Source organism: Eschrichtius robustus, chromosome 1 (assembly GCF_028021215.1).
Source record: "Eschrichtius robustus isolate mEscRob2 chromosome 1, mEscRob2.pri, whole genome shotgun sequence".
Lineage (NCBI taxonomy): Eukaryota > Metazoa > Chordata > Mammalia > Artiodactyla > Eschrichtiidae > Eschrichtius > Eschrichtius robustus.
The window spans coordinates 187,180,360-187,193,074 of NC_090824.1; the positions used below are offsets into that span (position 1 = coordinate 187,180,360).

The 12,715-nt window shown below is 37.4% G+C and overlaps 1 protein-coding gene across 2 annotated transcripts in view; it reads right to left on the reverse strand.

Moving 5' to 3' along the window:
- The window catches only part of DNAJC1 (DnaJ heat shock protein family (Hsp40) member C1), a 196,592-nt gene that overhangs the window by 21,831 nt on the left and 162,046 nt on the right, over positions 1-12,715 (reverse strand). For both annotated transcript variants that reach the window (XM_068561208.1, XM_068561198.1), the window contains exon 9: positions 8,167-8,286. In XM_068561208.1, the coding sequence (XP_068417309.1) occupies positions 8,167-8,286 (120 nt within the window). The remainder of the gene's footprint in view (positions 1-8,166; positions 8,287-12,715) is intronic.

The window sequence follows — 12,715 nt, forward strand, 5'->3', positions numbered from 1 at the left end:
TTGCTTTGTGTCTCTGCTCAAACGTTACCTCTTAGAGAGGACTTTCCTCAGAATCCCACTTGAAATTGCACTCCCTAGGTTAGGTCTCTAACCTCTTACTCTGCTTTATTTTTCTTCATGGAGCTTGTCACTGTTTACAATTTTTATTTTACTCCATATGTTCGTGTTCTTTCCATTGTGCTTCCCTGCCATTCTTTAGGGCAATTGTCTTTGCCTGCATGGTCGCAGCTGAGCTGCAGGCAAACTGGTATTCCAGTTCAGTGGAAGGGAAAAGTGAGCAAGAGCTCCTAGGGACACACATTACTTCAATTATGTTCCTCTGAGAAGAAATTAGTAACCTAGCCATAGCAGAGCTTGGAGGGCTTGGAAGTGCAGTGTTTGTGGGCAAATATGTGCCTGCCTTCTCTATTACTAGAAAAGGGGATAACATATTTTGATGGACAACTTGCCATAGTCTTCCACAATTTGTTGATTTTAAAAATTGAAAAACCATCTGAAAGTATATAAAATGTTTAAAATATGAAAAGCCATTACGTAAGATCTTACATAACTGTGATGTGGTAAACATTACTCACTGTAGAGATAAGTACCGCACTGTGATCGCACTTCTTGTGTCACTTAAAGGAGAATGTTCTCAGTATCAAATTCCCTTGCTGTTTCTATCGTTCCACTTTTTACTGCACAGGCAGATTGCGGTTTCTGTAAGTTGAAGGTCTGTGGCAACTCTGTTGAGAAAGTCTGTGGGCACCATTCTCCCAGTAGCATCTGCTCATTTTGTGTCTCTGCGTCACATTTTGGTAATTCTCACAATATTTCAAACTTTTTCATTATTATTATATTTGTCATAGCGATCTGTGATCTTTGATGTTACTACTGCAAAAAGATTATGACTCACTGAATGCTCAGATGATGGTTAGCATTTTTTTTAAGCAATAAACTGTCTTTAATTAAGGTATGTATATTTTTTGGACATAATGCTATTGCACACTTAACAGACTACAATATAGTGTAAACATAACTTTTATATGCATTGGGAAACCAAAAAATTCATGTGGGTCACTTTATTGTGATATTTGCTTTATTTCGGTGGTCTGGAACTGAACCTGAGGTATGGCTGAACTTCTTAAATTTGGACTATGCCTTTTTTGTATGGTTTTCCGTTGGTGGAGTTTCTAGTTGCCTTTTGTTCACGTGGTTGCTCTCTCACAGTCTTTTGTTCTCCTGCTCCAGCGTGGACTTTCTGCGCTCTTCGCCTGCTGTATCGCTGTGGGGTCTCAGGATTTCCATTCACTGGGCTCAGTCCACTATTCCGAGGATGTCTTCCTCTTTGGTGACTTATCCCTCATTTGCTGGAGTGCACCCTCGGGAAACTGTCTTAAGAATGAGTCCTCGCCCCACGTATTTACCATCATAGCTGGTTGGTCTGTTCCAGATTCAGAACCATTCCCCCTTGAACTGTGAGGCCAGTGTTCTCTTGTCTCCCGGAATCTAGTGCTGCTAAGCAATCTGCTGTCACTCTGACCTGCCTTACTTTGGAGGTTTCTTCTCCCTAGGAGCTTTAAAGATCTTCTGTGTAGTCTCAGTGTTCATGCGTTGTTGGTCTCAGGTGTTTCTGCATCCTGGAAAACTTCATTGTATCATTCATTCAAAAATGCTCTCATGTCTGTTTTCTTTGTCTAACTGGAACTCCTTTTAATCAGATTTTGACCTTTTGGACTGATTCCCTGTATTTCTTGTCTTTTTGTTCTGCTCTCTAGGAGATTTTCCAGATGATAATTTTCAACCATTCTACTTCATTTATTTGGATACTTAGTTTTGTTCTGATTTTTTTCCATAGCACACTTTTTTCTTTGTTTTATGAATTCAATATTTTCTTGACTCTCTAGATCAGGGGTCCCCAACCCCTGATTAGGAACCGGGCTGCACAGCAGGAGGTGAGCAGCGGGCGAGTGAGTGAAGCATCTCACTTCATCTGCCGCCCCCCCCATCGCTCACATTACCGCCTGAACCATCCCCCCCCGCCCCATGTGTGGAAAAGCTGTCTTCCACGAAACGGGTCCCTGGTGCCAAAAAGGTTGGGGACCGCTGCTCTAGATGTTAGAAGGCAGGTATAACCCTACCTAAAGATATCCAATTAACAAAACACCAAGAATTCTAGAATATTTTTACTTTAAGATATATAAATGCAAGAATCCTAAATAAATTAACAAATCAAATCCAGCTGTTTATTGAAAGAATAATATTATATGACCAAGTAAACTTTATCTTAGAAATACAAAGGGGGACCTTGGTAATATAGTCATCCTTATTAGGTCATATGATCGTGTCAAGGGATGTTGAAGAAACCACTGTTAAAATTTCACATCTATTCCTGAACACAACTGTAATAAATTAGAACTGGAAAAATTAAAGTGAAGAAAATTTCCCTAGCATAATAATGGATTTCTCATATCAATGACTAATATTGAAATTAATGACCAAACATTAGGTTTTCTTATTGAAATGTTGAGCAAAAAGTCTACATGAATCACTATTACTGTAATATAACATTTCTCTGGAATTGTTAGCTAATACACTCAAATAAGATAACAAAAGATATCAAGAAAATGGCAAAGTATTATTTGCAGAAGGTAGGGCTGTCGGACTTCCCTGGTGGCGCAGTGGTTAAGAATATGCTTGCCAAATGCAGGGGACACGGGTTCGAGCCCTGGTCCGGGAAGATCCCACATGCCACGGAGCAGCTAAGCCCATGCGCTGCAACTACTGAGCCTGCGCTCTAGAGCCCACGAGCCACAACTACTGAAGCCTGTGCACCTAGAGCCCACGCTCTGCAACAGGAGAAGCCACCTCACGGAGAAGCCCGCGCACTGCAACAAAGACCCAACACAGCCAAAAGAACAACAACAAAAAACGGTAGGCCTGTCTATCCTCAAATTATAATGAATTAACACAAACTCTATTCGAAATAAGACCAGTAAGTAAGGAGGCAAGTTATAAAAATCAGTGCCATACCACTTTTCACTTACTTGATGAGCAATGATGAAAAACAAACGTTCTGTGTTTACGAGACTATGAGGAAGTGTCCTCTCATTACCACCAGGGGCATTGTATAATATTATAACCTCTCTGGAGGCCAATTTTAGAGTCACCAAAGGTTCTAAAAACATCCATAGTCTTGAATCAAGCATCTCTACTCCTAGGCGTACAAGCTAAGGAAACAGATATAAATGGAAAGATGAATGAAGAAAAAAAGGGAAGCAATCTAAGTGACAATCACTTGGGTGCTCCTTAATTATATGCAGACAACATGGAGTATTGTATAGGTGTTTAGAAAAATGATGTGGATCTTTGCTGTCGCAGAAAGAAGCTCATAGCAAAGTGAAAAGGGCAGGATACAGATTAATACTGTTAAAATTATGTAGTCATATGCCTATATAAGAAGACTAAAGTCTGGAAAGACATACAACAAAGTGTGTGTGCGTGAGAGAGAGATTTGATAACACATTAAATTATTATCATCTATTAATATCAGATTGAAAACTGATTATTAGATTTTAGTGACTCATCTAGCAAGAAGAATGGTATAAAGGACCCCTTCCTTTTTAAAATTTACATATCTTTGAAGGTCGTGGGGTTGAGTAAGCGTGAGGGAGCGAGAGGAGCAGAGATTAGGCTGGTCAAGAGAACTGCTATGGCAGGAAGCCCGATGCACCTTTACAACCTGTGTAGGACTAGTCTGACTCTAAAAGTAATAGCAATAATACATTTGCCAAAATATGTACGAGTTAAATTGCTAAATTCTACTCTGGATAAACACAAGGAATGTTATTAGCTTTGTTAAAAAATTAATGCAAAGTCTATTTTAACTGAGATATACCTAAACTGTAACACCTACTTTATTATAGATGAAGTATTTTAAATGTTAATATATGCCTTTCAGCATTATATATACTATATATTTAGTTCACTGACAAAAGTTTATTTTCTATTGAATAATCTGCTTACATTTTTTGAAACAACTGCCATAATAACATATAAATATTCCCCCAACAGGTACCTCCTCTATCTCCTCTCTAGTTGTGGCTATATAAAATAAAACTGGGAATTTTATTATTCTCCCTCCTTTTCACTTGCATATGAAATGCTTATCTAACTACACATCTCACAGTGGCACTAAGCTAATTACAAAAGTCTGTTTAAATCTATCCACCTATCTTTCGTTTTGCTACCTACCTGGGCCTTTTCCAAGCAGGCAGAACATCTCCAATCATCAGTCTGTTATCACAACTAGGATGCAGGAGATTAGTGACTATGGAGAGAGGCAGAATCAGTTTACATCCTTACAGGCAAAAGAATGATATTACTGCACAAGCAAGAAATGTGAGGCTCCCTGACCTTAATTTAGAAAACCTGCAGTTAATAATTATCACACTAAAGTTGGTTTTACATGCCAGTTTTTGTTTCCTGTTTTTACAATTTGAGTGTCCTTTGTGGTTACCAAAATTATTTGCTAAAAGGCATATATAAACATTTAAAATATTTCATCTATAATAAAGTAAGTCTTACAGTTTAGGTATATCTGAGTTAAAATATACTTTGCATTGATTTTTTTTTTTTTTTTTTACAAAGCTAATAACATTCCTTGTATTTATCCAGAGTAGTATTTTGCAATTTAACTAGTGAATTACGACAATTAATACACTGAAAACTCCTTTCTTAATTGAGGAACAAAATGGGTTTTTCACTGTAATCTGTCAACCCAAATAAAGAACATATAGATTCCACCACGGCACACTCTTACCCCTCCCAAAAAGGTCAACTGTTTCTCGAAGGAAAGAGAACTCAGCCTGAAGCTACACATTTAGCAAGGAAAACGGGTCAAAGAACAGATGTGCAGAGCTGGGGAGAATTGGTACAGGTGATCCGGTCAGTATGCAGAGGTTCCAATAACAGCAAACTCAACTTGGTTTCTTTTTTCATAGTCGAACACTTAATGAAAACAAATCTAATTAACACCATAGCCAAAAAAGAAGTGTAAGTGATCTTCTAAAGTGTGGTTAGCTTTCACTTAACATTCTACTAAAGGAACTGTATTAGCCAAACCCATCTCAGCTGCTTCAATGTAACTCACTGTGTGTTCGGTAAAATGAGTTTTGTCTTCAGACACTTGTTCTCTTTTAGAGAGAGAGTGCTTTACAGTTTGTGTGTGTGTTACTGAAATGTAGTTACTGGAATGAAATGTACAGTCTAGCTATGGAGGTGATGCTCACAGGATGAAAATACAGTGTGAGTCTATATATGTGTATATACTGATATAGAAGAAAAGTTACAGGGGCACTTTTGGTGCCCAAAATTTTAGGTTTACTAAGTATTTCCAAGGTACTTTTGGTATTATGAAAATAGAACTAAGACTTGGAGGGGGAAAAAAAAATCGCAACAAGTCATGTTTGCTACTTCCATGATAAAAGGAAAAAATATCCATTACATGGAATCAGTCTCCCTTGGGTAAGTCTAGAAGAAGAAGAAGAAGAAGAAGAAGAAGAAGAAGAAGAAGAAGAAGAAAAAACTATGGGATGAATTTGCAAAAGTGTGAAAAGATGCCTTTACCTACACCAAGGCTGCACTAAGACTGCTCTTGTAAGTTACGTCGATTTTCTAGATCTATGATACTAAACAGCCATCCCAAGGCTCTGTTGGTTACATCATGTATATTAGCATTTAAACTTTCATCTCTCGGGCTTCCCTGGTGGCGCAGTGGTTGAGAATCTGCCTGCCAATGCAGGGGACACAGGTTCGAGCCCTGGTCTGGGAAGATCCCACATGCCGCGGAGCAACTAAGCCCGTGAGCCACAACTACTGAGCCTGCGCGTCTGGAGCCTGTGCTCCGCAACAAGAGAGGCCGCGATAGTGAGAGGCCCGCGCATCGCGATGAAGAGTGGCCCCTGCTTGCCGCAACTAGAGAAAGCCCTTGCACAGAAACGAAGACCCAACACAGCCAAAAATAAATTAATAAAAAAAAAAAAAACCAAAAAAAAAAAACCTTTCATCTCTCTCCTCTTAAAAATATAGATTAAAAATTTAACCAGATTTTAATGACAACAACAAAGTAAAATATTGCTCTATTCAACTTCTTATCTGCCTTTGGCATTATTAACTGTAAGGTCTCATAGAAATATTATTTAAAAAGTTAAAGGCAGCGTTGGGACTTCCCTGGTGGTGCAGTGGTTAAGAATCCACCTGCCAATGCAGGGGACATGGGTTCGAGCCCTGGTCCGGGAAGATCTCACATGCCGCGGAGCAACTAAGCCCGTGCACCACAACTACTGAAGCCTGCGCACCTAGAGCCCGCGAGCCACAACTACTGAAGCCTGCACACCTAGAGCCCTGTGCTCTAGAGCTCTTGTGCTCTGCAACAAGAGAAGCCACCGCAATGAGAAGCCTGCGCACCGCAACAAAGAGTAGCCCCTGCTCGCCGCGAACTAGAGAAAGCCTGCAACGAAGACTCAATGCAGCCATAAATAAATAAATAAATAAAATCTATAAAAAAAAAGTTAAAGGCAGTGCTATCTTCAACGGAGACACTAAGTTAGTGAACTATTCTCTCTTATCAGCCAACTGAACTAAAAGTTTTGAGGCCCTTTTAAACCAATGCCTGTTTTATAACTTTCTAAAAAGTATTTCAGTAATTTTTGTTAATCATTATATTAACAGTAATTATATACTTAGAGGATCATAGTACTTAAAACATCAGTAACCATGGAACATCTTTAACCTGGTCAGATATTTACTGATAAGGCATTATTAACTTATCTTTTACAAAGAACCTTACAACAAGATAAATGCACATCCCAGCAACGTTCTTAGCAGAGGAAAAGGTATCCTTATGGTCTTCCTCCAGTAACCTAAGATAACTGGTCTCATCATGAAATAGCCAAAAAAAGTTATAAGATACAAGGGCTAACTTTCCGCATGATCAGACTAACTTTTAAGTCGAAATAATGTAAAACATCTTACAAAAATTTTTATGTCTTTAAAATGTGATTTTAAAAAGTCCTACCATATGGTAGTAAAAACATTCATATATAATTTAAAATTCTCAAAGCAGCTTCTATCTGAAACGGAAAAAAAAAAAAAAAAAACCCAAGAAAAAAAATTGACAGTAATACGTATTGTTTCTAAATTAAAAGGTTATTTTTTTGGTAGTTGTGCTTACTAATTATTTTGCAGGGTTTTTAAATTGTTCATTATCAAAAAAGACCCAAAGTATACTAATACAATTGAGAACATAAGAAATCTGAATCTTTGCTTTCAGTATCCTTAGATATTTTAGAGCTATAGGATTTATTTTAAAGTAAATTCAGTAAAGAATATTTACTATCATTTATGAAAATAAGGATCATATTGATGAAAATAAAGACCTCCATTTCAATTAAACATTTACTGAATATTTAGTACATATCAGGTGCTCTAGTAGGTGCTTTTATAAGATTCTCTGCCCTATATTTCTAAAGTGTTAAATCGAAAACTTTCCCAGTAAACACTGTCTTTTAAATGGTAGGTATGACTAGTCACATAATTATATATAATTTAAATATATATTGTTCATAGTATATATATAAATCTATAGTTATACACTTTTAATGTATATTATATATAATTATAAAGCTATATGCATAGAAAACTTTTTTGGTTAAACAACTTGTCAAAATGAATGGTAGGTATCATCCTTGAAATAAAAACATAGGAATATTGCTCATTTAATTAATGCAAACCACCTGTCAACTACCTATAGCAATCTGTACTTCAGTGTTAAAAAGATGCAGCTGAAATGTAACTTCTCTAATTCTAATCAATCAGAGAACTATTTTTTTCCCACAGCTAAAGGGGTCACTTGAAACACAAAAGCTAGCATTGTTTTTCTGTGATTAGGTTACAGTAGCTTAAGTCTCTAAACACCAGAATGCCTCACACAGCTGTTAATTGTAGACCAGGGGACTGGCTGACATCTGCTTCTTGCTTCTTTCGTTAACGGTTCACTTCTAGGTCCTTAAAAAGATTGTAGGCTTTCTCCAAAGATAATGTTGGATGCATCTATGTCTGCCTTCTACATAGTTGGCTTATTCTGGTTTGTCACTCTCCATACAATGCAAATCTGAGTGAACTCACATCTGTCACCGATCGACCCAATTCGTGGGCAATCTTTTCCCATCGACCTGGGGTTCCTCCTGGGAACTTAACCATACTTCTTGTCAGCTGGCTGAGGTCCTCTTCTGTCCATTCAGGTGCCTGCAAAACATTAAAGAAAAAAAAAATAATTCAGAGAATGTTCGCTAAAACATTTAATAAACCTGTGAAACCAAGTATTGGCATTATGCTTTCTGCAAAAATAACAATGTTAAAATGTATCTACTGGTTTAGGTGAAGGTCTGAGTTGCATATTTAACATTAGAATGCAAAGCTCCCGCAGCCTTTTAAAATAATAAAGAAGAAATACTGTGAACCCAGGCTCTTAAAGACATTAAAAAAAGAAAGACAGTTGTTTTGAAGTGCATTGTGTCACTAATGCTCACAAATGCCTCATGTGAGCTTACCACAGGTCTTGAAGTTTTTAAGAAAAATGATTAAAAAAGCAAGAAACTTTATAAGTGTAAATGAAAATGTGAACAAGTAAATGGACTGATTCAGAATCAGAACCGAGACAAAGATATATTTTTTGTTCATTCTACGTAACGATATTTAATTCTAAAAATCATGTATCTTCAAGAAGTTAATTTATCAAGTGCTAGCATTTTGTAAAACTTGAGAACAGAAATTAGAAACTCCTGCAGCCAAGACTTAAACCACCGGGTCCATGCAAAGCAACACTTCCTTTTTGAGAAGGTAAATAGCTTCTAAAAGTTGATCAAATTATTAAATTGAATAATAAAATACCTTAAAGATTATAAAAATTTTTTTTTTGCAAAAGCCAAAATTCTCAGAGCAAGCATATTCTCTGCATTTTATTCAGCATTACCACTTGGTGAAACCCAAAGTTGAGCAAAGCAAAAGAAACCATCATCAAATAACAGATAACCACGTTACAATTAATTTACGTTACAGCACTAAACTATTTCCTACCAGAGGCAGTAGCCACAATGGTATAACACAAGACTCTAGGAGTCAGCAGAGAGATGGAGGAAGCCACCTTATTTTCCTTTAATTAAAAAGAAAGAAAAAAAAAGAAAGAAGGAAGGAAACCTCTGAGACAAATACCTTTTCTAATCACCGTTTCCGATAAGGAACAGGCACACATCAGGCCGTATGCATTACAGGACCATCAGCACAGACAACAGTCAGAGGTGAGTGACCCCAGGGACTATCTCCACAGCTACAGCAAAGCTTCTCCCTGACACTAATCCTCCCTGTCATTCTCCCACTGTGCTCTAACCACACTGACATCCGCCTGCCTCACCGCAAGCTTAACGGGGCCCTTCCTGACTTTTTACTGTCTCCCCCAATCAATGGTTCAAGCGTGCTCTTTTCACCATGTCCAAATGGCAGCTTCACTCATAATCAAAGTGCACTGCCCCTGTTAAAGGGCTTTCCGAAAGGCTCTCCCATTTGCATTCATTTGCAAAGCAAACTACTTTTATTCACTTTGTTCTGCTATCAAGAATGTTCCCTGAAGCAGATAAATTGGCATAAATACAACCTGCCACTTAAGAGTCAGTAAATAATAGCCAATAGTAGGGAGGATTTTATCAATCATTCTATTTTGTATCCACTAAAAGCTGAAAGCCTCAAACATATTCATCAGTACAACCCTTAGGAAACACGCATAAATTCCCTTCTATAAAAAGGTAGCCTGCACTGAGTACGGTCAGAATTTCCTTGATTATTTAATGAATATCAGAAATCTAATTCTCCATATCAGATAATTTAAAAATTTACACTGAAGGTTTTTTACTTTCTTTTTGCTTGTTTGTTTTTACTTACGGCGAAAAGCATTATTGAGATATTATTTAGACGGACATAATTGGATTTTCTAGGAAATCACTTTTGCTAAAAAGCTGCAACTTGAATAACTATACCGACTGGCTTCAAAATGCAAAAGTTACGAAGCATTTAAATATAAGCTTATAGTACAAAGTCATACATAAACAGCATTAAGTTGACGCTGCACAGAGATAGAGTATTCCAACCATATAGTATATCAATGCAACTTCACACTAAGTCAGATCTTATTTCTGCATTAATTATAACACATCTTTGTAGCAAACAAAATTGTCTAAAATGTCAATAAATATAAGCCATTTTTTCACAGAGTAAACTAATTCTTTAAAATAATCTATTTTTAATAGATTGGCCTTCCAAATACGCTGCATATATCAACAGTGGGCATTAAGAATCAATCTAATTTTAATTCCTTGTTAATGAGTCTAAAAGGACAGTGCCACTTTTTTCTGGAAAGGAAAAGATTTAAATCAAATATTTGGATGAATATCCTGAAAAATCATCTACTTCCTTGAAAATCTTTCCTTTTAGTTTCACTGTTATTTCACAGCCATGATTTTATTATTAATATTAAAAAACTAGATCAATAATGACTGGGACCATAATCTGAAATCTTTGAAAGAACCCTTTTAGCAGTTCATTATTCTCTCTCTTCCAGCTGTACGGCACTTTGGTGAATGTGTAATTCCTCAGCAATAGTTGGTTGTGTCTTTAGAAGCAACAGAGCCTACTGTGATCCAGCTACTGCAGCAGCCATGAGGGTGGCCTTGGTGTGAATGTATTCTCCTTGCTCTAAATCTGGAGCCAACTGTAGCTCTGAAAGTCAAATGAATGCATATGCATACCGCTTTGCCACTTAAGACCACGTGTGTCCAATATCACTGAGACACTGGGCCAGAAATTCATCTCTACAGTAAAGTAATGGAAGACACCCCATGGGGTGGGGACAGCTGTTGTGACTACACAAGCATTCCAATTTTGCATCAGAAAAGCCCCGCTCTGGGAATAAATCTCCATACTGAATAAAAAATAAAAAGTTTTCAAATTATTTACTACATCTATGTAATGACCCCAAAATATATCTGCTAAAGTAAGAGCTGATATAACATTTAAATTGTATTCTCTCTACCCCTTTGGGATAGACTTTTGTCATAAAACGAGCTAATGTTCAAAGATTCAGTGCCTTTGAAAATCCTTAATATTCTTGGGGGATAGGAGTTGGAGGCTGTAGGGGAAAGCACACTGTACCTTTAAAGTAACCTATACATACCTTTCCCCTCACAGAGTTAGTTAGACCGTAAAATGTTAATTACAAACTCAGGCAATTTATTTGGTACTGAAAACTTATGACCCAATTAAAAGAAAAATTTTAAATGTACTTATTTATTGCATTTTCATACTTTATTGAAACTCCCTAATGAAGAATATTTATGTTGAAATGACTTATTAATGATCCTTATTTATGTAATTATAGACCTTACAATTTTGGATTCAACAATTTTTAACAGATTCAGCTCAATTCATGAATTCTCAAATTTTACCTAGGAAATAATATCCTTACATAGATAGCATCACCCAGTTAAAATATCACATATGCATCTAATAATGTGGATGGTATATCTAATGATCGAATAACCTGCTACCCTCTCATTCTACATTCTGTACTGACATTGTGTTTTAGAATGTGCATTTGGCTTTCAGCTATACAATTTTCATTTCCAGTTTGAAAATTGAGCAGTTAATTGACCTTGACTATATATGTGGATAAATGGTATATTAAAAAACCCAAACAACAAAATTAAAAACAAATCACCTCTAATGTCTTTTCACTCTTAGGAGGAGAAACTCTTCTTTGAAGAAAACTTGCAGCTCATCCTAAGCTAGTATTATAGTGTTGTGATCCTTTAGCAGCAGTCGTTGTGACCAGAAAGGTCTTCCCATCTATGATTTAGCTACCTTGCCAAAAGAGAGATCCCCTCTGGACCAGTGATCCTAAAATGTGGTCTGGCGCCAACCGGTAAACGAGTTTGTTACCCACCTGTGACAAACTTCAGACACTTAACAGCAGTTGACCGCTGCCACCACAACCAAGAGCAATCAGCAGGCTCTTCCTTTAGAGACTATAAGCCAGTTGGGTTAGTTGTCAAACTAGCCTGGTGCGTCACATGAAGTGCGAGCTGCAATCTTGTTCGGCACAACAGGACTACAGCTTGGTCACCGGTAGCCGGAAATAATTTTTAAAACCTGGTCCTTCACTATAGAAAATTTGAGAAACACTGCTCAAGACAATGCAAATAGTTCAAATTCCTTCTTACCTCCTTTTTTTTTTTTAGGAGCAACAGTAAATACTTGGAGCTCTTGAGAAATGGACACAAAGATGTTTGACCCATTCCTTTGCAAAACATTTTATGCCACTAAGTGTTGGGGGGGGGACTTGGCATGCAGTAGAAGATTACACCAGGTACAAGGAACAGCAAATTGCAGAGGCCTTGAAGTGGGAGCACGTCTAGGATGTTTGAGGAACAGCAAGATGACCAGGGTGGCCAGAGCAAAGCAAGCCGAGGTGGCAGGGGGAGGAGGCGAGGTCAGAGGGGCAAGGAGGTAAAATCACAGAAGGGCTCGGAGGCCATCACAAGGACTCTGGCTCATTTACTCTGCCTGACACAAAGCTATTGGAGCTATTTTTTCCCTTCAGTTGGTGGAGAGCTTATTTACCAAAGGG